The sequence below is a fragment of the Crocodylus porosus genome, unplaced genomic scaffold, assembly GCF_001723895.1.
Source record: "Crocodylus porosus isolate Cpor-Errol unplaced genomic scaffold, CroPor_comp1, whole genome shotgun sequence".
Classification (NCBI taxonomy): Eukaryota; Metazoa; Chordata; order Crocodylia; family Crocodylidae; genus Crocodylus; species Crocodylus porosus.
Window position 1 is genome coordinate 22,444,815 of NW_017728947.1, and position 26,385 is coordinate 22,471,199.

Genomic DNA, 26,385 nt, shown 5'->3' on the forward strand with positions numbered 1-26,385 from the left:
CTTAATCAACAATGTTTGGCTACTCTGTTGCTGGACATAGCATAGGAACCCAGACATTAAACAGCTACTACTTTAGGGCCTCATTCTCCTCATTGAGAGAGGTAAGAGTGTCTGACTGAAGGCAGAGTATGAACAGACTTTCATATTTTGTGATCACAGAAATATGCCATGAACATTCATGGAATGTTCAGTTTTGGATAGCTGAATGTTAAAAATATATTAGCCCTCTTAGTTGTTGACCAGTAACATGAAAAGAAGCTGGCAAACGTAACTTATGACTTGGCATGTGGCCCTAGTAGAGGAGAATGAACCTTCCCTGTGTAGGCTCATTACACAACGATAGGAATACAAGGGAATCTAAAATATATTATTAAACAGGTAAATCGAGCATTGCCCAAGGCTTACTTTATGCTTTTATATTTGCAGAAACTTTTATTGAAATAAAATTTCCAAATAGTTTTTTCTTACTTATTTCTTCTAACATTAAAAGGAAAATTTGAATTTTACTTGAAAGATTTATTCACTTCATACAGTTATATAATATCTATATTGCCTTTTTAATGTTTTGTGCAAATTAAAGGCCAAGAGATTTTTTACTGAGCAAGATGACTTGCATAAATTAAAAGCCCGACTGCTTTGAGTTACTGAGTTCCTTCTCAGAAGTACTGAACATTCTCAGCTCCTACTAACTTCAGTGAAATATGGAGTTGTTTAATATTTTGCAGATTTCCTTAACTCACTGAAATCAAGCTGAAGCATTTCTTCAGTTGCTATACAGACTTCATAATTTGCACATAAAGGTCTTGTACAGCAGTTACCCTGAAGCAACACTGCACTCTGTACTCTGTGGCCTACATGGTTCATCAGGTACTAATTAGGTAGCATGTTCTGTCAACGCTTTCATGCTCTTCTTCTATTAATTGATCATTCTGCCAAATTAATGACACTGCTGTACCAGCTTTTAATTCCCTGAGCTCCTTTACCTGTGAGACACAAGGAGGGAAAATATCAAAAGGTCACAAGTTAACAGTACCTGTCCAGGATCTGAATCAACAACAAAACCACTATGTTGAAAGGTTAATTATATCTACCTTACTTCTACCAATAGTCCTTTGAGCCAAAAATGCACTCATTTTCCCTAAATGGAAAGTAAAATGAAAATAAAATAAAAATAAAAAACAAAAATAACATGGCGTGCATGCGCGCGAAAAGATCAGGTGCTCATACATAAGAGAGTACTACGTGTTTAAAAGCTATAGCTGGAAACATTTAGCTAGCTTACATTTTATTGTTATACTGATAGGTAAATTCTCTACATAAATGGGGAAACACAATACTTCATGCGAGAGGACTTACACACAAGTGAAATAAGACAAACCCAAAATAGCTTATATATTACAACACATAATTATATTTTGGGTAATGTTAAGAGAAATTTTCCCAAAGTGTGACACATATCTAATTACCAGAACAATGTCACCTTATCCAGATTGCTAATAATATGATTTTACACATTTACAAGTACAAAACGGAAATGTAGCATTTGGTCTCAAATGAGCGGATAAAATGTATTGATGTTACTATCACAGAAATAAGGTCAGCTGATCTTCTCAGGACATCTATATGGCATACAACTCCTCAAAATATTTCCCATTCATTTTATTATAAATTACTGTATATACAGTATATAGCAGGAAAATAAATATAATTAATATGGTGCTGTATAGCATTCTGTAGCATTCTAATGAGCTTTTATGTATGCAAGAGGGGTCTAAATAGCGACCGCCCTAACAGATGCTTATAATTTCATAAGAAGACTAAATCAGTATGTTATAAACAGTTAAGGGAAAATAATGTTTTATCCATTTATGAAACTGTGTTAAGATTACGAAAGCTTAGAAAGAAAATCAAAATGACAAAGCAGCTGTCAAATACAACACACTACTGCCACCTAATGCTTACTAAAAGATTACCTCACAAAACATCTAAGTTCCTCTGAACAAGCATTTATGAAATATGGAGCCATCTGTACTGAGATTTGTTAAAAAATATGGGGGGGGGGGGTTCAGAATTTTCTTCAGATTATCCCCAGATGATTTTTTTTTTTAAATGAACTGACATTATCATAGCTCTTTCTGTATCGGATCCATTCTTTCATGCACGCATGAAAAAGACTTTAGCTTATCACCATAAATATGAGGCTGCACATATTTCATTTCTAGCAGTAACAACAACTGGATACATGAGCTTTATTTAATGAGACTACCCAGGTACATCTGAAAGGTAAATATGAATAGGTTTGTTGTATCGGGGCCTAAGACTCTGTGGGTTCCCTTAATCTTCCCTAATCCTGTTTGTGCACTGCCTATTAGGTAGAGAGACAAAAAATACAATACAGATCCTGGAGACGTCTATATGCAGACAATTTAAAATCTGGCCCCAAGCTAGCAACCTTGTTTCTGGCAAACAAAAGAAAACACCTACAACAACAAAAAAACCTGTTTTTACCCCTTACTTTAATGATTTTGTGAAGTCTGAAGGTGTTCACTTCCACAAAAGTAATCATAGTTCGGGTCCTGAAACAGAAACCTACCTCAATCAGCCCAGGATATTGTAAACCTCCTATCCCAATGCAAAAGCATTCCAACAGCACCAGGAAGCTGCATCTGACTCTGAGATCATGTTCTCTAGCTTCAGCCTCTGCCTCCAAATACTGACCTCACCATTAACAAAGTCAATGAGCTTTGTGCTACCAATCATCTCCCTCAACATGCAAGTAAAACACACAGTGATACCATTTTAATTTGAGTCCCTGCATTGGAATACCAAATAAGTGGTGTGCCACCAAACACCTTCCTCATTCATAAACAAACTGCACAATGATCCAGTTTTCCTTCTAACCCCCACTTTGGAGTACAAGATTCTCAAAGCCTAATTTCACATACTTTAATTACTATTGCCACAACAATCTCTTTCTTCCATAAAATTAGGACTGTTTGGCTTGAAGCATTTCAAGTTTCTTGTCCCCATTACTTCTGGAAAACCATTTCAGAACTTCAATTCTTCAATTGTTTAAAATTTTCTTCTAATAATATAATTGTTTGATTTCCTGGTTAAATCACAGTGGTGGTTATGCTATGATTGATCAACATACATATGTCCCTTTCTCTATGAGCCCCCAAATTATAGAAAAAACATTTTTGTTACTAGCCCCTAAGTATATGACTTTGCAGGTTAAATGATTAAATTTTACAACATATTTACCAGTGTAAACCAAGGTTATCTAATTTTCCCCTGTATAATAATTTGTTCACCATTGGCACTACCAATACATCCCAATTTTGTGTCATCCACAAATTTCAAAAGCACATATTGGATTCTTGAATCCAAGTTGTTAATAAGTACACTGCAGTACACTGTTAATATTAAATATTAAACAGGATTTGTCCCAATACTAATGAAGAACACAATAAATACTCTGTCTCCAATCAGTAACTCAATTTTCAGTGTAACTTGCTATAGTCTCTCTTTTAGCTTGCTCCTTATTGTATCTTTGAAATGAAGTATTAATCCCATCTTTTCCATATCCGAGACATGGTATCAAATGCTTTCCTTAAATCTAGATAAATAAGGTCACACTGCACTGCTCTTATCCAAGTCACTTACCTTGTCATACAAGGATTTTAGATCAGCCTGACAACATCATCCTTGGCTAGAACTGTTGCATTTTACCTGGGTTGCCATTTCCTTTCATGTCTTTCCTTCAAAATCTGTCCACTGCATGGTAATAAGACCAAACTAAAGGACTTGTAAGTGCCAATGTTTTTTTTTCTTCCAACTCTAGATGTACACTCACCAAGCACATAGCTACATAAACTGGCATTCACTACGATAATTACTGCAATGTAGGGAATAAAACATGACTGATAAATATTCTTCTAATACCATAAATTCTTAACAACAACTAGAGTTACTAACATGAAAAAGGACACACTTTTAAAACTTTCACTTTGTTCTTTCTAGTTTCTCTCACTGCAGTAAATACACAAGTGCAATTAGTAGAACACCAGGTGTTTTTACAAACATAGGTCCCATTCTTACAGGCACAAACCCTTTTCATTCAAAAGGATATGACATTACTCCTGCTTACGGAATTGGTCCCATTCTATAGAGTTTAGCCAAATACATTTTAATGTCTTCAAAAAATTATTTCATAGATTGTAAGGGGCTGGAAGGGACCTTGTAGGTCATTGGGTCCAGTCCTCCTGCACTAGGCAGGAAAAGACAACTGGGGTCAAGTGACCCCAGTGAGGTGACTGTCCAGTCTCCTCTTGAAGATTTCCAGGGTAGGTGACTGCACCATCTCTGGAGGGAGTTTACCTTTGCAGTACACTGTTAAACTTCTGAGGTTTACAATACATTCTGTTGGAACCTCCTCCCATTTTAAAGTTTTGTGTCATGATGCTACACTCTGCTACCGTATTGATCTAAATCCAAGACAAACCTAGCACGCAGCCAGAGTGGCAAAGGAATCAGCACTGGTCTCAAGCCTGCAGTCTGGCTCTAGACTGATTCCCTTATCGCTCCCTTGGTACATCAGGTAGCCAGAGAGCAGTGAGGGAATCAGTTGAGAGCCAGAGAAGAGCACAGGACCCAAGCTACCCGGAGGTACTTGATTTTAAGACAAGGCTTCATTTCTTCCCATGATGAATGGGGAAAAAAACCCCTCATCTTGGAATCAAGTAAATATGATGCATCTCCAACTGCTCTCTCCCAACTCTCTTTGTTTAAGGGGATGCCCTGTGAATCTACTACTCTGGAACAAGTGCCTGGCTTTGACACCCATTTCTCACTATGGCTTCTGTGGCAGGTACAAATGAGCTTGGGTCCTTACTGGAGATTTAACCCACTGAAGGTTTTAAATCAGGAAATGTCTGCAGTGGCACCAGAGAGTCTTTTCAAAACATACCATTTTTAGTCAGTGGGAACATAGTCTTCAGAGACTTTGCATAAAAACAGTAAAGAAAAGCCTTTATGTCTAACACAACGAATACGTTAGCTTCTCTTCGCTTGAGGAAAAGGGTCTCTCTTCATACTAGCCTGACAGACCAGCTGCATACCTACTGCAAGCCTCCCTGGACCTGTTCAACAGTTCCAGATTTGAAAACCTTCTACTGCTGGGAAAAGTTTCTCATACAAGCTTTATATAAACCTATGGGTGCCACTCATGGTTGTTTTCACATTCATCCCTCTTAACCCAGAATCAGGTAGAGGGAGTAGTCAGATACATTGCCCAGTCCATTTGTAGCCCAGTAAGTCCCTCTGTCCAGCAGTGATCCAAAGTTTACTGTCCATTTGCAGGTATTCATTTAATCACCAAGCTCCACTTGGTGGACATCATCCACATGCGGATGATTCTTGATACAGCTGACATCCCATTAGTATTAGTCATTACATGACACTTGTTAGTAGCAACATGTCAATACCCTGGTGCTGTGTTGTTCCTGTTGCTGTTATTAGGAGTGCCACCTGAATAACTGGTACAGAAAACGTTCACAGAAAAAATGCTGCTGGTAAAAGGTTGCTGCTGCAAACAAGGGTCAACCATAGCTGGTTTGTAAACCCAACATGTCTTACACCTAACCCAGTCATTGCCTATTCCCATGTCTCTATAAAAAGAATATCTTCTTGAGACCAGGTAGAGCGTAATTCAAAAATGAATGGGCAAACTGAGTTGCTCAATTTTCATACAAACAGAGGAACTATTCACATTTTCTATAGCTTGCCACAGATAAAAATTAAGAGAGAAAAGAATATGCAAATATCCAAGTTCCTACTGAGAAAGGCACCCCAGTCAATTACAATAGTTTTAACATGAATGGAGACCAAGCAAGCTACTGAAAGAGTAACAAGGGAGACAAAAAATCTTTTTACCAGAAGTATCCTTCAAAACTGTTTCTCCTTCCTCTTGCATACCAAAAAGAGGGGAATGTAGAATGTACAGCCAGGAAGGCAAAAAAATGAAAGAGAACAAGAGAAATTTGTGAGCGAAGAAAACAGACAAATAACTGTTCTGTTTATATACAATAGGATTTTTAAAACTCAAAATTAATTCTTTGCCCCCTGTAATTTTTGCATCCCACAAATTACTGAGAAGAATGTTGCAATAAGCAATATTCATGAGTAATGGGGATAAGCTAACCTAGTGTTTCTAGCTGTAGCCACATGATAACACCAACTACACACAATCAGGAAACTAAGTTAACCCAATGCAATGGAGGAATTTTTAGGAATGTATTACCAAGTGAGTTTTAAAGATGTTTTTCCCTTTAGGGGTGGGTAGGAGGGAAGACATACTAGAAGTGCTAGAAAACACTTCTGTGCAGATAAAGATCTGCCTGAACTTCAAAAACATGTAGATAAATCTACAAAGGATTATCTAATACTGAACTTTTTTAGAAGCTAGAGATTTTCAAATGCTAGCAGGAAATGAGTGCAAATTTTGTTCAAGAAATATTAACATTCATTTGGTCAGGATGCATGCTATCTCAGTTGCTAGACAGTAAGCACATCACAAAACAAGATTTCTGTCTGTGTAAATATGGCAGGAGAAGTACGTGCATGGCCAAGACTGGAGTGGCTGGCTCCACCTACCCACTTTCTCCAGCACTATAACACTGTAGGAATAGATCTATCAAACAGAAGCAGAACAAGCCACTGTAAATTATGCTTGAGTGTGGAAGCTGTCAGCCTGAGATAGATAGTTAGCTGTTTTCTCCCTCTTCCCCACCAGAAGTGTTGAGTTTATGTTCTAATCTCTTTCTGTGCATCTTCTAGCTTACCACTCCATCCTAGACTATAACATTCATTTTCAAATTGATTTGGGGTGCCCAACTTCAGGTACCATCAAAAGGCCCATAAAGTTAAATCCCTTTATATAAGTGATACTCAAACTTTTAGCCCCATGGACCAGATGAATGGCATGGGACCAGTCCACAGGCCACATCCTTGGGGGGCCCAGTGCTGTAGGATCAGGCCCCACATTAGGGCCACACTATCTGGTCCACCAGACTCCCCACAGTTCCAGAAGCAAGGAAGTGGCAAGTAATGTTGCCATCACTCCCCCATCAGCAGATTTTTGGACCTGTGGGCAGCCCTGCAGACTGGATAACTCAGCTTCACTGGCCAGATCTGGTCTTCAGGACAGGGATGGAACACCTCAGCTTTATAAGACTCTCATGTTGGACACCCAAAGATCAACAGACGCTTTTGTACATTTAGGCTTGTACATTTGTCCTCAGGGAAGTATGTCCAGCTTCACTCCATTATCTGCCTCACTGCTAATACTGTGTTTCTGAACCCAATGCTATTCTTTGCATCTACTTTGCACTTCAAGCCACAGTTCTCCTACATCACTCAAATCTCACCTCTTGGTCAGTACAAATTGCCTTAACCAAGGTTGCCAGGTTCTCAGAGCATTCTGCCATGACCATCAGTAGTTGATACAAAAAACATCTTAAGAGCAGTCACTCAATTGCAGAAAATACTTTGGATTACTACTCTGCAAGTTAACCCTTTCAGTACGTTCAGTTTCTCAGAATTATGACAGCAGGCCATTCAGAGATATCAGAGGAATTTATGAGTATTCAATATTTTGGCTCCAACATTTAATGGCAATTAGCCATCATTAATCACTGCTATGCACACAAGTGATTTTCTTCTTCACTATATGTTTGAAAATTATCAGCAGTTAAAGATGTAATAGAATAATTCAATCCAATAACTAATTTACAGCATATTGGAAAGGATCATCATCAAGGCTGGTAAGCTTAAAATGAAATTTATTAGCTGTATTATAATTTGCATGCATGCAATAATGCTTTTTCTCTGCTCTATACTTGTGCTTTGTGAGCAAAAAGGTTATCAAAATGTCCAGCAATCCTATTATGACACAGGTTTTGATTTTAGAAACTAATGAAGGGCATTGAGTTGTATTTCAGGCTGTCTTTATGGTAATTTAAATTTTAATAGCCATTCATTTAGCAAATAGATTTTTCAAAATACATAGGATGAGTGCATAAAAGTATAAAATTTATATAACAAGCCAGAGTTTAAAATTTGTTAATCTCTAGCCATAACAGAATAATCTACCGTTAACAGCATATTGAGTTGTACTGTACTGACACCAGTCTAGTGGTCAAAATGTCCTTTTTGGTTTATGTTAATCTCTCTGTCATCTGCCTTCTTCATTTCCTTGCTCTCACAGATGAACAGACAGAAAGTAAGAGAAAAATCTTATGATATTAGGGTAATAGTCACAAAAAAAGAGGTACCTAGGAGCACATCAAACTGAAATCATCTGCATTTTGATGTCACGTTTTAGCTCAGACTGATTCTTGAACATCCCCTGCCTTGCAGTCCAAGAAGATGATGACAATATGAGCTGGGTTTTTATGAATGGTTTGCTCTTTTTTTGGATCTGGCATAGATATGATACACATATTTCATACATAAAGACAAAAATATCAATGAAACCTGTCAAAAAGTTCCTCTCATAAAAGGTTTACTTGACCCAAGCAATTCCAACATCATGAAGCAATTAAATGTGTTATCCTCTTTTAACTAACGAACTCCAACTTCAACCAGCATCAGATTAAAATAAAACAATGGGGCTAGCCAATACTAGCTCTTATCCACTGGATAATACACTGTCATGAGCCTTACTTTAAGTTCTAGGTTTGGTATGGACAAAGTTTCCAGAGGAAAGGAAAATGCCAGTGACAATATACAAATACCAAGGAATACTAGCATATCAAAAATTGTCTTACAAGAGAAAAGAGCTATGAAGTATTTCTGGCATCAATACCTCTCCCCCCAAAAGCCTACTTTAGCCAGCTAACATATGTACATCCTTTGTATATAGAAAAGAAGCAAGACAGTCACATTGATTTGAAAGCAATGAGGTCTCCCTCTAATCTGTGTGTTTATAGTGCTCTCTAAGCATCAACAATCAAATATGGATCTTAAGAATATTTGACCTTGCCAGACATGGGAAGTATCAGCACTTTAGAAGAGATGGGAAAAATGCAACAGATCAATAACGTGAGTTTTCAAAAGCCATGGAACAAAGCAGTAGCATCTTGTGCCCATCCCTAAGCTTACTTCATTAAATCAGGCTGACAATCAAAAAACCATATAAGCACTGAGCAATGAAGTTCTCAAAAATATCTTAAAGGGACTTGGGATCCCAAGACCCATTTTTGGAAACAACTGGAATACATAAGCCACTTTTAAAAATGGACATGGGGAAAAATTTCAAAAAGTACCTAAACCCATGTCCAGAAGAGCACAGATATGCATTATGTGGTGCCACAGACCTGTCTGTGGAGTCAGACACTGCACATGCAGGCATTCCCTGCGCTGCTACCTTGTAGCACAAGGTGTTTTTTTTGACCCACAAGAAAAAAAAGTGAGGGGGTGCATGTAGTGGCAGCACATGACACCCAAAACTGGAGCCTGGCCAGCCAGAGCCACACTCCAGCTGCAGGCCAGGCTCTCAGGATCCCTGTTGCTGGCCTCAGCCTCCCCTACCCCACCTTCGGTAATCTGTTGCATGCCAAAGCACGTGTTGCATGGGCGTTCCCTGGGACCAAACAGCAGTGGCACAAGATGTGCTGCTGCTACTTGTCCCAGGGGAAACAAATGGATGCGCTCGTCTGGATGCAGCCTAAGAATCTTTTCTTCTTCCTTTTTTCTTCCATCTCCTTTATTTTTTTGGTAGAATTTGATAGCCAACATCCATTAAAATTATGAGTTCTTTCTTATAATAACCTCAGAATTTCATAGCATTGTTATAACTATTGTGTTATCATAAGTCATTTCAAACTCAATCCATATAACCAATGACAATCTGAATCTAATGTTTAGGTTAAGTCTGGGTATTGGAGAGTTGGATATTGTATTCTTGTCATGATTTGATCACTGCCTTCTGATCTGCGATCAGGGATCATCTTCCCAATTTAGTAAGGGATTTTTGACAGTATATCCTCAAGACTAATGAAGTTTTAGATTTTCCAGGTGATTCTTAAGGTGGATTCTGATGACAAAATGTTCTGGTCATTTAGTTAGATTTTAATAAGGAACTTTTTCACTGATTGTTGATAGAACTATCTCCAGTCACTCTCTCCACAAAATAAATCCTTACCGTCCTCTCCAATTTATGATTTATCTGCAACATGTGCAGCTTGCTAAAGCATAACAATAATAGGGTGGACTAGTTCCACATTTTTGCTACCTGAGTTTCAGGAAGCATTGAAGAGCACGCAGCCTGTGCTTTGGATCCTTCTTGATCAGCAGGTACCACTTCTAGGTTGTTAGCTGGTGGAAAATAACAATACCTCCTTACGGACCACATTCTTTAAAGTAGGGCTGAGCAAAATACAGCCCACGGGCTGGAGGCCATTCTATCTGGCCTGTGGGGCCCCTAAAAAAAGTTGGAAAATTAATATTTCTCTGCCCTTGGTTCCTGCCAAAAATGACAGGAACCAAGGGCAGTAGGACCCAGGGGAAGCCTGGCAGGCTCCAACAACAGCAGGCCCGCTGGGCCCTGCCCCCTAGCTGGAAGCCCCAGCCAGGGTTTCTGGGGTGGGAGCACGTGGCTGCCCTGATGCGGAAGGCTCAGGTAGGTGGCAGGGGGGACCCCAGGCAGGGAAGGAGTGCAGGGGGAACAAGCGGCCCCTCCCTACCCCCGCCCAGTGCCCTGCGCTCCATCCAGCTGCTTGCAGCCCACGTGGGGTTGCCTGTGCCCGCTCCGGACAGCCTGGCAGGCTGCGACCACCTGCAGCGTAGGGCACCAGGCGTGGGGTGGGCCGCACCCGTCCCCGCGCTCAGCTTTTCCCTGGGCTCCTTCCCTGCATGGAGAAGCAGCCCCAGGCAGGCTGCAAGCGGCTACAGCATGGGGCACCAGGCATGAGGCAGGGAGGGGCTGCCTCCCCCTCCCCCGTGCTCAGCACCACTTGTAACCCAGCCTCACTGCCACGCTGGCAGTGAGGCAGGTTACAAGCTAGTTCTGAGCATGGGGAAAAGTAGCTTTTCGCTCGCCCCATGGCCAGCACCCCACACTGCAGCCACCTGCAGCCTGCCTGGGGCTGCCTGTGCCTGCTCCAGACAGCTCGCAGGCTGCAAGCGCCTGCAACGTGGGGCGCCAGCCATGGGGCAGGTGAGGGGCCACTTTTCCCCACACTCAGCACCAGCTTCTTCTCTGCTGGTGTGCAAGGGGTCAGGGCTGTGCACTGCCCCCTGCCTGTACCGTGGGGCTGGGGGGCACTGGGTGTGAGCGGGTGGGGAGCCAGTGGGAGCACAGAGCCCACACTGGTATCCTGGGGCCAGCGCTGGCAGGGCCTAGAGCAGGATGGCAGGACCGTGGGGTCCCAGCTGGCAGGTGCTCTATGGAGCCATGCCAGCTCCCCTCCTCCCTGCTGGTGCAGCCCAGCCCAGCCCAGCTCCACAGACCCCTGCCAGCCTGTGCTCCGCTTTGGGCCCCACTGGTGCTGGCCCTGGGACATTGGTCCTAAAACATTGGGACATTGGTCCCAACATGGTGACCGGGGGGCAGGGCACCTGTCAAGGGGCGAGGCACCCATGCAATCCTCCACAGCCTGCCAAAACTGGGTAAGCAGCCATCCACTCAAAATAATTGCCTGCCCCTGCTTTAAAGGAACTTTAAAGGAAAGTATACTTTAAAGAAAACATGTAATTATAGATATGGAATCACTTTTCCACCTCCTTGTAAGTCTTCCAGAGACTTCACAACAGATTCTATTTTAAAATATTTTCTTTGTTTCTATTAATACCTTACACAACAAATCTCTTGAACTTGGTTTATACATTGCCAATGTGTGCTGGAATATGAATGTGACAAGAACAGATCATACATTAGTAGCATCTCAAATTTCAGCTACCTCTCCCCCTTACTTCATACTAAAGCCTGTACCTCGCAGGGCTAGAAAACAAAGAAAATGTCGTACCTGAATCCAAGATGAGGCTTCCCTCCCACCCATTTAACATGTGGTTGGGGTTGGAGCTGCAGCTGCTACCTGCCCGCCTGCTGCCTCTGTCCACCCAATCATATTTGCCTCCTCTGCAGCTTCTGCCCCCACCCCACCAGCTCTGGCTAGGGGGACCATCACAGAGGACATTCCAATTTTCTGCTACTCTGTCCTCTATTGATATGAAACCTGACACCTTTATGTTCTCTATTTTTTTCTTCAGCTGTCCTCTGTGATGGCCACCCTAGCTCTGGCCCTAGGCCGATCTCACTCCAGCCCAAGGCATAGAGCTCATAGTTGCTCCAGCCCTAGCTTAGCTGGGTAGCACCAGCAGCAATATAGCAGCCAGAGCTTTAGGGCCCAGCCAGAGCTGCCATCACTGCAGCAGCTGTTGCTGGGCTAAGCTAAGTGTGGAGCAACCATGATGTCTGTGCCTCAAGCTAGAGTGGGGCCAGAGTGGAGGGTAAGTGACAGAAGGGCAGATGCAGGGGCAGAGGCCACAGTGGTAGGTAGCAGGGAGGGCCAGGTCCACTGCCTGCCCCACTGACTGTCCCCTCAACTGCCTGCCCTGCTACCACCTCTCCCACTGCTTGCCCTACCGCCTCCCACCTGCCCCCATGCCACTGCTCCCCTATTTCCTCCAGAGTGGGGGGATATTTTTAAGATGCTCCTTCTATAATTAGATTCTATATGTAGAAAGTTATAACAAATTTATAAATTGTTCACGTCTAGAAACTAATTATTGGTGATGCCCTTAAAGTTAGAGTCATCTTGGATTTGGGTAAATACAGCATTAGAAACCAATGACTTCAAGTAAGCTGTGAACAAAAAATATAATTAACTTTGCGCCAACTGGTCAATCCAAATTTGGAAATGGCTTGTCGGGCCTGAAATCAGTTTAACGTTATCTAGATCAAGGGTTGGATGCCTTTTACTAATGGTGGCCACAGCTTCTTACCCACCCACTGCCACACATCATCAACCCTCTGCTGCTTCCCCATCCATCCTGGTTTGTGATGGGTGGCTCTCTCACCACCTAACTGAAGCTTCTGCTGAAAAATGTGCCTCTGAAAAGTGTGCAAGCAATGATATGGACCAGCTAATTCAGAGGCGACTGTAAGTAGAAGCTGCAGTGGCGGGGCAAAAGAACAGCCTTCCGCGCAGAACGAAGATGGCTGTGACAGGTGCGAGTTATTGGCCTGCTATTGGTAAACCACAGCACAGAATGTAGGCTGTACAGGGCAGCTGGAAGCAGGGTATCAGCACACAGTTAATAAAATACAGACCAGATCAGAACTTCATGGAACACAGCCAATCTCTTCATGGGCCACAGGTTGCTGACCACTGGCTTAGGTTACTCCGGTAAATAATGCACATGAAAGACTACCAGTTTCTTTTCTTGCTAATATGCTGTTATGACACTATTTGTTTTTCTAATATTTAAATTATAAGAGTTGAATTGAGTTTCCTTTTCTTCAGTTAGGTTTATATTATTAATGTTTTCAAGTATATTTAGTATTCATGAAATTAAAATAAAAAGGTAGCACACTGCTGCAAGTATCAAATAAAAGGTGTGATGTAGCATAATTACAAAAAGGGTCCCACAGCCCTCTTAACATAAGCCTACTTATCCAAATGTAGTTCAATATGGCTTTTACATAGTTGCTTCTGAGTGATTTTGCTCAGAACATAGCACAGTGGAAACCCTACACTGGTTGGCATTTAAGCACCATAACAAGGTAATATATGTTAAATTGCATCAAGAACTAATGGGCATAGGTGTGTTTTAAACTGAGCAATATTCAACTTCTATTTTATTAGCACCACATAAGCAGAAGTTACATGCAAAACTAGTTTTAAAAAAATCATTCAGATGGTATTTAAATAATGCTTTTCTTAAAAGGGGGCATACCTAGAGCTCAGAATTTTCTAACTTTCAGGGTTCCAATTCCCCATCTTAATTCAGCATCAAAGATTTGTTTTTGCAGTTTGAAGTTAACTTGAATAGTTACAAACTAAGACACAACTCTCACAATCGTGTATATGCACATTTAACTTTAAATGTGACCTCAAATGAGACTGCTTGTCTGCAAAATTAACATACTAACTGTTTGTCAAACTGAAGCCAGCATTAACAAAAAACAAATATCCCTCATGGGGAGGAAACAGCTGGCATTCATTCATCTAGTTTTTTAAATGAAAATTTTTCTTTATAAAACTAGAGATCTAACAGCAGCCTCTTTCCATTGCCAATATGATAATTATCTTCACTGTGTTTGATACCCTTACATTCTCTATACTTTCAGAATTTATAACTAGTTTAACGCTAATCTATACATGAATTCTTCTAATCAAGAGAATCTTAGTGCCCACATAAGTGTTAAGTGACATTTTATTCCCTTCCCACATTAAGAAAAGAGCTTCCTGCACACTTCTTGCTCAAATTACATGGAATTTCTTTACGATTAGGGCACACATTGTAACAGCAGCATATAATTTTCCTGCACAATAATTCTTTTCCAGCTGAAAGGTATCCTATAATATCATCAGCATCAACACGAATAGACACCTGATTTTCAGCTAGACAAATCTTATGTATTTGGTGGGTTTATTCTCTGTAAACAGCAATTTTCACTTACAGAATAGCTGCAAGAAAATTTGAAAACAACCTAGCAACTCATTTTTGACCCTCAAATACTGGACAAAAAAAGATGAAAAATTGTAGTCATACTGTAGAAAAGATGGTGTACATTTTTTAATGGAACTTATTTCTGTTAGTCTAGTTTTATACTCCAACTGTTACTTTAGTACGTGTTCAATATATGAGCAACACCTTTCAGATTGCAAAAACTGTGTGGGTTGCATGACTAGCAGCACAACCCAAATCCTCCTTATGCATTTATGATTGCATATTATTCAAAATACAATCCAGCTATGAAAAATGTGGTAGTTATCACAAATATTTCAAAACTGTGAACATGTCCCGAATATCAAAGGACTCTGAACCAAATTCAGGATTGATTTTGCACACAGCTACAGCACTGTTCTTCAACTCTGTTTTTCCCATACCTGCAAATCTCATGTTTCCCTACAGTAAATTCTAGGGTTGACCTGATTAAAATAATTTACTAAGGAGCATCTCCAATGGATTGCGAGAGGGACAGAGCATATGCTTCTATTAATGCTTTCAAAGGCTTACCTGGGCTAGGATTCAAATAATCGCAGTATGTGCACTGATCAGGACATTGCCCCACATAGCTTTCAAGCACCTGGCCCAGGAGAGCAATTTAAACCAACTCAGCTGGATGCCAAGAATCCTTAAACAGTCAATGGAGAGACTAAATAGATGCCAAGAAGCCATTCAGGTTTAAACATCTGAGTGCTCTATTCAGAGAATGGAGAACGTTAAGAATGCCAGGAGACTCTTAAGAGATACGAAATAGGAACCACAAACTCACGGTGGTGTGTATAAACTCCCAGCTCTCTGGAGGTTAGGCACCTACTTAAGCTATGCATTAAGGGTCTTCATTCACAATGTTTTCAAACCCATGTTTGAGGGTAGCTACATAGCAGACATCTGAAGATAGGCGATTCAGAACTTCTAGGGCACAGGCAAATATACACTTCTATGGCACAGGCAAATGTAGTTTCAAAAGTGGAAGAGCAGTGGATGAAGGGGGGTTAAAGTTGGAGCAGTTCTGATACATTTGTATCTCTATCAACTTGTGCATATCTAACTGTTACAACATAAGGGTTAGCTGTATGTTTCCAAGCACCAGCTTCCCCCGCTTCTTTTAAAACTGTTCTAAATCTATTTTTGCCTATGTCCATAGTCATGGTGGTGTCCTACTTCAAACCATTTAATAGAGTGCTTGCCTAAAACAGGGAGACTTAGGTTCTAGGTCCTCCTCAGCCTAATCTCCCAGGAGAATGTCCCAGGACACTCACTAGTGGGAGAGCAAGTAAGAGGGACTGCAACACTACTAGTAGTGGTCAGGACACTCCCCTTGGAGGGTGAAATTTCAAGTCCTTGGTTATTTCTACTTTTTAACCAATGACTACATGAAGCCATCAATGACCGGGTCAAGTGCTGAAATCAGAGGTAAAATGGAATGAGAAATCCTTAACAAGACAGCCAACTGTAAGAATAATGGGGCAATCTGCCAAAAGCAGGGGAAAGCAAAATTAAATAATTTATGAGCATGCAGAAGATAATAAGATATTTAAAAACATGTTCTGTGTATTTTCAAGAACACACTGTGTCAAACCAATCCAATCTCTTTCAGTGGCAGGGCAGGTGATCTAGTGGATACAATAAAAAGCAGTACATGGAATGCATGTGACATTATCCCACATGGCACTCTCATAATCAAACGAGAGAAATATGGCTTATGGAAAATCACCAAAGGTGGGTGAACTACTGGTTGAAAACGCACAGTCAAAGAGTAGCTATTAATGGTTTGCTGTCACTCTGGGAAGCCGTTTTAAGTGGGTCTGATCAGGGTCCATTTCTGTTCAGTATTTTAATTAATGACTTAGTAGATGAGCAAAAAGAATGCGAAAAAGATGCTAAATAACACCACTCTTGGAGGGATTGCAGGCATTTAAAAGAACAGGATTAGGATTTAGAATTTAATATCCAGATAAACTGGGAAACAGTCAATAAAACAAGTATTATATTTAACAGGAAAGGATCAAATCCATAAATACGAAATAAAGAATATTTATCTAGTCAGCAATGGTTACTAGATGCTTTTCAGCAGTATTGTGTCTGAAACAGTTTGGAAATTACTACTGTTAAATCGAAGGTGCAGGTTTTTGGAAACTGAAGGAGGAAACAGGTATGGCTTTTACAGAAAGAGAAACTGGAGTTGTATCCCTATTAAATACTTTGGAATTGAGTTTAATAAAAATCTGAACTGGAATAAACACATAAAAATGTAAGCAACATAGCAAAATAAGTTTTGGGTGGAGTTTCTATCCTTTTACAATAAGACTGGTACAAGGGTGGTACTGGCAGCACTAAGGCAAGGGGCAGAAGTTACACATATAGGCGGTTCTCGATTTCAACTTGTCAATTTACAATGAACAGCACTTACGACCTTTATAAACTGACACCATGTTTCAAAGTTCCCATGGGGGTTTCAACTTTATGATGCTCGATATATCTGTGTCCAGCTGGTAAGTCTGGTAAGGGAGGGAAACGGTGTGGGGGAGAGGGCAGATCAATGCCCCCTCAGCAAAAGAGGGATTGGGGCAGGAGCTGGGACAGGGGGCTGTGGCAATTGCTGCCCAGCCAGGGTGAAGCTGGGTGAGCATGGGACAAAGGTACAACTTGTCCAGGAGGCGTGGAGGGGGGAAGGCTCACACTGCTGCGTACCACTGGTCCAGGAGCTGCTCATGTGCCGGCTTGTCTGGCAGCTTCCACCACTGCTCCCGCTGCTTGTCCGGGAAGGCACAGGAGGGGCATGTGCCCCTGGATCTGTGCGGGGCAGGTAGGGCCAGGGCTACACTGCACTGCACTCTGGGTGGGCATGGCAGTGCTGGGAGTGGGGACGGGGTGGGCACAAGACAGAGCTGCTGCCCTGCCTCCAGAAGAGTGGAACACAGCGGTGGGAGCTGCTTCCCCCCCCACACCCCCTGGATGAGCAGCAGCTCCATCCTGTGCCTGCCTCAGCTGGGTGAGCAGTGGGAGGCATGGTGGGGTGCCCCTGAATTGGGGTGGAGCGGGCAGCAGAACAGGGGCTACAGAGGGGACTGCAGCCACTCAAAAATTTGTTGTTGCCCCCCCATAACCCCGGCCGCCTGCCAGGGGCAGAGTGCAGCGCAACCCCAGCTTCACCCACCCCGTGCAGATCCAGGGGCACATGCCCTGCCCCACCAGTGATCTCCCAGATGACCAGTGGAAGCCACCAGATGAGCAGCTCTTGGAGCAAAGGCACGCAGTGGCAGAAGCCACCCTCCCCAGATAAGCTGCGCCTTCGTTCCACCAGTGCAGCGCTTGCCCCAGCCCTTGTCCCAGCCCCAGTCCCTCCTTCATTGCTGGGGTGTTGATCTGCACCCGCCAACCCCTTCCATCGCACCAAAAATGACTAACCAGCAATGTTCCCTCTAAGGAGTAGCGGCCCACGAGTGTGCCGCCTCAGTCTGTGAGCGCACCGCCTCAGTCAGGTGTGGGACACTTACTAAAGGGGACTGAGGGCTGGGGGCCAGAGGCCGGGGCCTGGAGGCCAGGGGGCTGTAGCTAAAAGGCTGGGGGCTGGGGCCAGAGGCAGGTGTGGGCTCCGCCAGCTCCAGGGAAGTGCTCCGCTCCCTCACATCAAGGCCAGGGATTGGAGCACTTACCTGGAGCCGGCAGAGCCCGTGCCAGCCCCTCACCCCAGCCTCCATCCCTGTCTTGCCTCACCTCGGGGAGGAGCCACTGCCTGCCCCAAGTGAGGCTCTGCCGGCTCCAGGACACTGCTCCACTCCCCCGCAAGGCCTTGGGGAGCGAGGAGGCATGTGACATCAGGGCTGGGGAGCGGAGCAGTGTCCCGGAGCCAGAGAAGCCTCAGGCAGCAGCTTCTCCCCAAGGTGAGGCAAGGCAGGGATGGAGGCTAGGGCGGGTGCCTGGTGCAGGCTCTGCCGCCTCCAGGGAAGTGCTCCGCTCCCTGGCCCTGATGCAGGGGAGTGGAGCACTTTCCTGGAGTTGGCGGAGCCTGTGCCAGGCTCCCACCCGAACCTTGCCTAGGAGCTTCAGCTTCTCTCCTGGTGCGCAGCCTTGAAAAAGCTGTGCGCAGCCACTTTTAGTTGTGCGCAGCCACGCATGCATGCACCTTAGAGGGAACCTTGCTTACCAGCTGGACACCGATGTATTGAGCATTGTAAAGGAACCAATCACCCATTTATAAGATTGTTCCTATGGGAAAATTGGTTCTGAGTGACAATGTTTCAACTTAAGACATGGTTTTCAGGAACCAATTGTGTCGCAAGTCTGAGGACTGCCTGTAAACTGGTTTAAGTAATCAGAAACGGGTATAAACCTGTAATAGAACAGGAGTTCAGTGCTGATAAACCACTTTCAAAATAGCCAAAAAACAGTTTAAGATAAACTTGGCTGGATGTAGTATCAGACTGAACTGATTTTGGTTAGGGGTGCACCGCAGAAGATTTTCTTGGCCAATGCTGATAGTTGATTATTAACTAGCCGTACTGGCCGATACTAATGGGATAACTAATATTTAGTAAGAAAGCTCACTGAATGAGCTTTAATTCAAGCACCCCCACTGTGGCAGAATACCATCCCTGTCTTTCTCCAAAACTCTGCTACCTGACAATTTGGTTACCATGGTCACTCCTCTGCCCCATCTCTTCATGTGACCCTGAGCTGGATACATTCCTGAGGGAGGGGAGAAACCTGCTCCCTCTGCCTACGTGACTGGCATCATATACCTGGGTGAGGGACTTACGCTCCCTATTGTTCTAAGCAATGCCAACCTGACTGTCTGGTAGAGACCCTACCAGTCTATCCGGCAACCAGTGATGCATTTCAAATTGGTTGGCTGGAAGCCAACAGGTGTTGGTCTCCATTGGACCGGGAAAATGATGTCATAAGGTTTATATTAAGGACTGCCCAGGAGGAGGGGCAGTAGCCACGATGAAAATTTAGAGAGAAGCCAGACCATCTGAAACTTGCTCTCTCTTGAAACTCATGATCAATGAACTGCCTGCCTCCAGAGGGAATCTCCACCTGCCTCTGGATGATACTCATGAGTAAGCTACCTGAGATCTAACTAGATATATCACTTGCAGTAATTCAGATGCGTGATCAAAGGCTACCCAGCCACCTTGTTTGCTCTATGGAATTTCTCTGACATTGCTTTACCCTATTCCAAACCTACGCTTTGTAACTAATAAAGTTCTCCTTTGTACCCAGTGTGGGAGACTTATTGGAAGAGGGGCTAGATTATGCTTTGGGGTCCCCTTGGTTCAGCTGACTAAGGGAGACCATTATTTGTGCTTCAGACTAAGGGAAACACCATAAGGTCTTGAAGTGGGTTGAGTACCTTCAAAGACTACTAGGCCTGTTTCCCAAGGGGCACAGAGTCAGGATCATTCCAGACCATGGGTGGTGGCAACGTTACCCCGAGGCTAGTGGGTGTGCTCCAGAAAGAGGGTTGGTTAGATGTGAGGCGCCCCTGGGGAGGCACTCAGAGCCTGGAAGGTGGTCAGGCACAGTGAGGTGGGTGGCTCAGTGCAGAAGCACCTCCTACTGGCCCACCACGCCCACTGCCATTTCTAAGCGTGGGGACACTGATACAGGAGACACGGCAGCACTTTAATTAGAGCCACTCTAATTAAAAGTGCTGCCCCCCCCCCCCAACACACACACACATACTCCTGGAGTACATGCAAAAATGAGCCGTGCCACTTCTGGCCCCTACCCTTCAACTCCAGCCTGGGGGCAGCTGACTGAGCCTGCCCAGGGCTGGGTGGTGTCTGGGCAGGCTCAGTCAGTTCTTACAGCTGCTTTAATTAAAGCGCTCCCCCCGCCACCACTCCTAGAGTCTTCCTTCCCACCAGGGGAAAGACACATCAGGGGGAAGTAGATTCCCTGGCCCCATGCCAGTCTCTGCCCCCAACCTCTGGGGCACAGACCTCCAAGCACAGTGGGTTGAGTCATGCTGGGCCAGGCAGCTCAACTCCGTCTGCCCCTCACAGCCCCAATCACATCTCCAGCCCTTGGTACCTTTACAGCACCCATCCCAGTCCCTGCCCACAGTCCGTTCTATGCTGCACCGCACCAGTACCTGGGACACTGTACCAGCTGCTCTGCTCTAGCCCAGCCCACCGGTGAGGCAATGGTGTGAATCCGGGGTCACCATGGCTTGCAGGAGGGAACCCAGGCATCCAGAGGCCACAGCATAATTAAATTACTGGAGAATATCATCAAGCAAAAAAAGCCAATAGCCGATAATGTTCATTTTCCTTTTATCGGTGCCGATCTGATATACAACTGATACATTGGTGCACCTCTAATTTAGGTCAAACCAGTTTGTGGAATTTCTGTCCCAGATCCCTTCTTGGTTCAAGTTAACTCACAGTACCTCAGCATCCCAGGGTGCTTTGCAGCCCTGGGCTATGCTGTCTCCTCCAGTGGAGTAGGGACTGCCTCACCCCTCTGCTCCTTAGTCTACTTCTTACCTGGGTCCATCAGCCCATAGGGATGGGGGGGCAGGGGAAAAGACCCCCAGACTCTCCTAGCCAGGTTATACACAGCACCTGTGGGGAGGAAAATCCCTTGTGTTGGGGGCTTTTTGACCCTTAGCAGCATTCCCCCATCCCAGCTGCTGACTACTTCAGCCACGGCCACAGGAGGGAGGGAGAAAGAGCCAGGCAGCTGCCCATGCAGGCCAGCATGGGAACACTGGGGAGCCCCTGCCTTGGGGGGGGCTCTCCCTCACCCCAGCCCAGGGCAGCCCTAGAGAGCTGATGGGAATACTTCCCCTCCTGAACCCCAGAGCTGCTTGCTTTAGCCCCTGAAATTTTGACGAATAGCCCAGGGCGTGGAGGGAAATTCTCTTGCTCCTCCATAGCCAGTTTTGCCTCAGTTGCTGTGAGTCTGAGGCAAAACTAGTTGAAGAATTTCGGTCTGCTCCCTGAGGCTGCCCTGGGCTAACCCTGAGACTCAAAGCAGCTGAGACAAGGAGCTCTGCAGTTTGGGAGGGAAAGGATTCCCATCAGCTCCCTGGGACTGCCCCGGGTTGGGGTGGGGGAAAGACCCCCAAGGCAAGGGTTCTCCAGTGCCCCCATGCTGGGCTTCATGAGCAGGCACCCAGCTGGAGGACTCCTCCCTCCCTCCTGGGGCAGTGACTGAAGCTATCAGCAGCTGGGAAAGGGGAGGGGGGAATTCCCTTCAGCTCTCCAGGGCTGCCTGGGCTGGGGACCTCAGGCTGGAGGAAACCTCCTGAGGGGGAGGCTCCTTCAACATCAGCCAGCACCTGGACAGGGGGCTCCTTAACCCACTGTGGCGGGGGACAGCAGAGGATTGGGGACACTTGGCTGGGCTGGCAATGGTCAGCAGGCTGGGAGACATGCTCTAGCATACTGGTCCGGGTCAGTGCAGGCCTCCCCCTGCCTTTCCCAATTGAAAACTGAATACCAGCTCAGCTGGTTATTGGTTCAACCAGCACAGAGGAAGCTGCTTAAATTGAATTGATTCTGCCTCAGGCTTTTTGACTGTCTGTACTTAGTCTAAATGTCTACAGGTCTAAGGCAGGATCTGTTTTATTATATGGCGTGAAACTATAGAGTGATGACTTATGCTTCACTGAAAAATAGAAAAAAATATGAATTACTTTCTAAGGTGGCTTTTATTTCTACCAGACTCTACACCAGCAGGGCTCATGTAGCCTGAAACATGGCTGCTTAATGTGAACACTTCAGCTCAGTCATGAACCCTAATTATTGAATAAAAATGAGTACCTTTACCTCTATCTATACCCCAAGAAGTGCATTTTAGAGGCCTTTCCTCTTCCAAATAAACCTTTGTTTGGATGGTTAAATAACATTTTATACTCTCCTCCAGACAAATGGCCTAAGAAAAGTGCTGACAATCACTGATCCAATATTCCCCCTATATTTAAAACCAGACATAATTGAAGAATGAAAGATGCCAGCATATAGACATATATGTAGGCAAACAGTGTCAGACCCCATACATCAGGGATTTTCAACCTTTTTTAACAAGTGTACCCCTTCTGGTGGCAGCACCCAGATGCAGAGCAGGGGGGCGGGGGCGGGCTCGTGCATGGTGGCCACTGCCTACTACTCCACACCGCTGCTGCCACCATGCCCCACTTTCCCATGACCAGTCACACATGCAGTTCCGTGGGCTGCTAATGGACCTGATGCCCAGCCAATCACACGCCACCTGTGAACAGTCCACTGAGCCGCACGTGTGACTGGCCATGGGAAAGCAGCACGCAGTGGTAGCACAAGGCAGTGGTTGTCGGCAGCTGGTATGTGCAAGCCCCCTTGCTTCTGCCAGCATCCATCTGGCTGGGCAGCACCTATGTGGCCCACAGAGAGGTGCCACTGTCCTCACCTCCCCCCGCCCTGCTCCTGGGAGCAGGCACAGAAACACACTCCACCCTGCCATTCAGACCCTTTGCGCCTTGCTGCCCTTGCAGCTCTGCAGGCAAGGGGTGGCCAGCACCTCCTTGCAATCAGCTATTGGCTGAGGGTGGTGGCCCAGCAGCCAAACAGGAGAGCAAATGGGTGGGGGATGGGGAGGCACTGCAGTGTGCTGCATGGGGCTGGCAGCGCCCAGCATGCCCCTCCCCCAGGTAAGCGGTGACATGTGGGAATGCACTGGGGGAGACACTCCTACCATGCCCCTGGGCGTGCTGCATCCCCACCCCGCCATGCATACCCCCTATGACCTCTTCAAGCACCCCTAGGGGTATGTATACCTCCAGATGACAACCTCTACCATACACATACAGGGCATGTTCATGCAGGAACAATGAGGCAGGCCATTTAAATCACTATTTGTGATCTTGCTCATTCTTTGAAGAAATAAGAGGAAAATTGATTTCTCTGGTAATTGAAAATGTTAAATACTGGGCTAACGAAGAAAAAACAATTTGGCTCCTTTCTAATAACTCACAGCCTGTCCTGTGCTCCCTGGGTACACTTACATTATTTGCACAAAGAATAAGGGCCAAACTCAATTAAAATTTCCCTGTTTCTATTCTTAAATATGGTATCGTTATTTTACTTTTTGTGTCATCATATATCGTTTATTTTAATTTTGCCAGGATTTTTATACTTTTATGAATAAACTTACATTATATAATTTTATTATAGTATATATAATTATATTGTACATTTTACTGTATTGTTTTAATGAAAGGAGTAAATAAACTACTGCATCTAGTCAGCAGTATTGTGAAAGAAAATCTGAGGGTTAACATGTAACAAACTGTGTATTGGGATGCTATTGTAAAAAAAGAACAACTCTCATTCGGGGATGTATAACTAGAAAGAAGCCGCATATATAGGTAATGACAGGTAATATAATTCCACTCTACCCTACATGGTGAAGCTGGAGTCCTGTCTCCAGTTTTGGGCACCACACACTAAAATAATCTTTTGAGATCATATATTTCTGATTTTTATACTCAGAAACCTTTACAGGTGCTGTGTTTTCATACATTTGCAAAAAAGAGGACCGAGTATTGTGAGCTTTTCATCTTGCAACCTGCAGTGAGACTGAAATCAGTGAATGTATCGTGCTACAAAATGTTATGATTTGAACTAACTGCTTTTAACAGCTTCTTTTGTAATCATGAATGGAGATTTACAAATGGATTGCACCAGTTTTAAAAGAAACAGTTTTTGTTTGGGTTGGCATATAGGCACATTTTCAGTGTCATGAGAACATCAGGAACATCACACACATTTGTCTTTTAGAAGGGTATTAGTCAAACAAGTGATTTGGTGGAAGTGTACTTGATCCTTTAAAAATATTTTAATATGTTCATAACTTCATTTTTAAGACTATTTTTACTTAACATTCTATTTTTTTTTGTTTTTATCATTCCAAATACAACTGAAGTCAAGAGATTTTTGGTTAACCCAAGAAGTAATCTGTAAATAAAGGGTCTCTACCTTAGTAATGTAAACTAGACGCCTACATCTTAGACAAACATACCTTTAATTGCTTTAAAAAGGTGGTGGGAGTTGCTGATCAGGAACACATTAGCAGTTGCAGTGAAAACCTGTGATACAAGGTAGCTAAACCACTGTAACCTTAGCCCTGAATTGAAACACTTGTTTCACTAGAGAAGCATGTAGCTATGACATCAGAAAAGTTTATACTGCTGTCATGTAATACTAATACAATTGTTACATCTATCTATACCTGTAAGTCTCAAGTCAGCAAAAACTTCAACTTACTACAATAAGAATTCTGTGAAATATTCACCATTATTTTTTCAATATTTTTATATCAAAATCACAATACATGTTCACCTACTTCTCTTCCCATGCTATTACTGAAGATTAACAAGGTAAATAAAGAACAACTTCCCTTTTTCCAATAAATCTGGCTCTCATATTTGACATGCAACAATCCAACATTTGATCAATTATAATTACTTCATGGCAGCAAACTGTAACACCACCAACACCAATCGATTTATCTTATTCTGCCACACTTTTAACAAAATGGGTTAGCCTCTTTAAAATAATTAAATGTTGCAATGTAAATCAAAAAGGATTGATTTTATTCCATTCTTATCCAGATAATGAATCAAACCAAATAAAACCAGAATTGGTACATTTCCAGAATGTTTGGCAAGGGATGGGGCAGTGCATCCTTGGGGAAGAAGACAATACCATTCAGAGGGATTTAGTGATAAATAACCAGCTCTTGAGTTCTATTTCTTATTTTAAACTATCTACACCCACTGACAAAAGTATAAGCACATTCACTACGTTTGGCTCTTATTATACAAAACTATATGAAAACTATAATTATTAGCTTACAAGTTTACATGGTTTATTTTTGAATTATTTAAATAATATAAATTATATACTTACTAATAATACCAGTTTTTGATATTTCCGTTTCAGTTCCGTCAGGCTGTCTGATGGCTTTGCACCCAGAATGTCATACCAGTCCTTCTTTGGCATCCTTACAAGGGCCATCATTTCATGAGGTACAAAATTACTTTCTTAGATCTGTTTAACAACAATAAAAATATAATTTGAAGCATTCATTTAAAAAGAAAAAAAAATGTGAAAAATCCTGTATGACAATACATGGGGCCGTGGCAGAGAATGACATCAGCAATGACTGGAAGAGGCCACATCCTTCAAATGCCAACTTATTAGCACATGTAGTTAGTCATGTTATCCCACAATGGGTTTTGCATTATATGGAATGAGCTATTTCAACTGGAAGCAGCACATTTGCTGATGGATTGTATTCTATTTTCTAAGGGCACCAAGCCTTCTAAGTTCCATATTTCTTCCTCTCTCTGTGATTCAACTTCTTCTCCCTTTCCAACAGCCAGCCTCATGAGAGAAAAGCAGAAAAGAATCTGAGCAAGCCAGTGTGTGTGTGATGGGGACAAAAGCTAAATTCACAGTTCAGAGAGAGATACTACAGCTAGCTCTGAATAAACTAGCTTGGGTACCAGAAGCAGTATAGCCACGTCATCAAGGCATTCCACCCAGGTAAACTATCTCCATGCTATGCCAAGGCAGCTATGCTCCTCCCAGTACCCAAATGAGTATATTCAATTATCTCTACTTGGGATCGCATTGTGTTGTGCGTACATGCCCAAGA

At 43.5% G+C, this 26,385-nt stretch overlaps 1 protein-coding gene across 1 annotated transcript in view; it reads right to left on the reverse strand.

The window, feature by feature from the left end:
- The window catches only part of DNAJC24 (DnaJ heat shock protein family (Hsp40) member C24), an 83,678-nt gene that overhangs the window by 51,450 nt on the left and 5,843 nt on the right, over nucleotides 1–26,385 (reverse strand). The window contains exon 2 of the mRNA XM_019551515.1: nucleotides 25,635–25,775. Within this exon, the coding sequence (XP_019407060.1) occupies nucleotides 25,635–25,745 (111 nt within the window). The 5' untranslated portion in view covers nucleotides 25,746–25,775. The remainder of the gene's footprint in view (nucleotides 1–25,634; nucleotides 25,776–26,385) is intronic.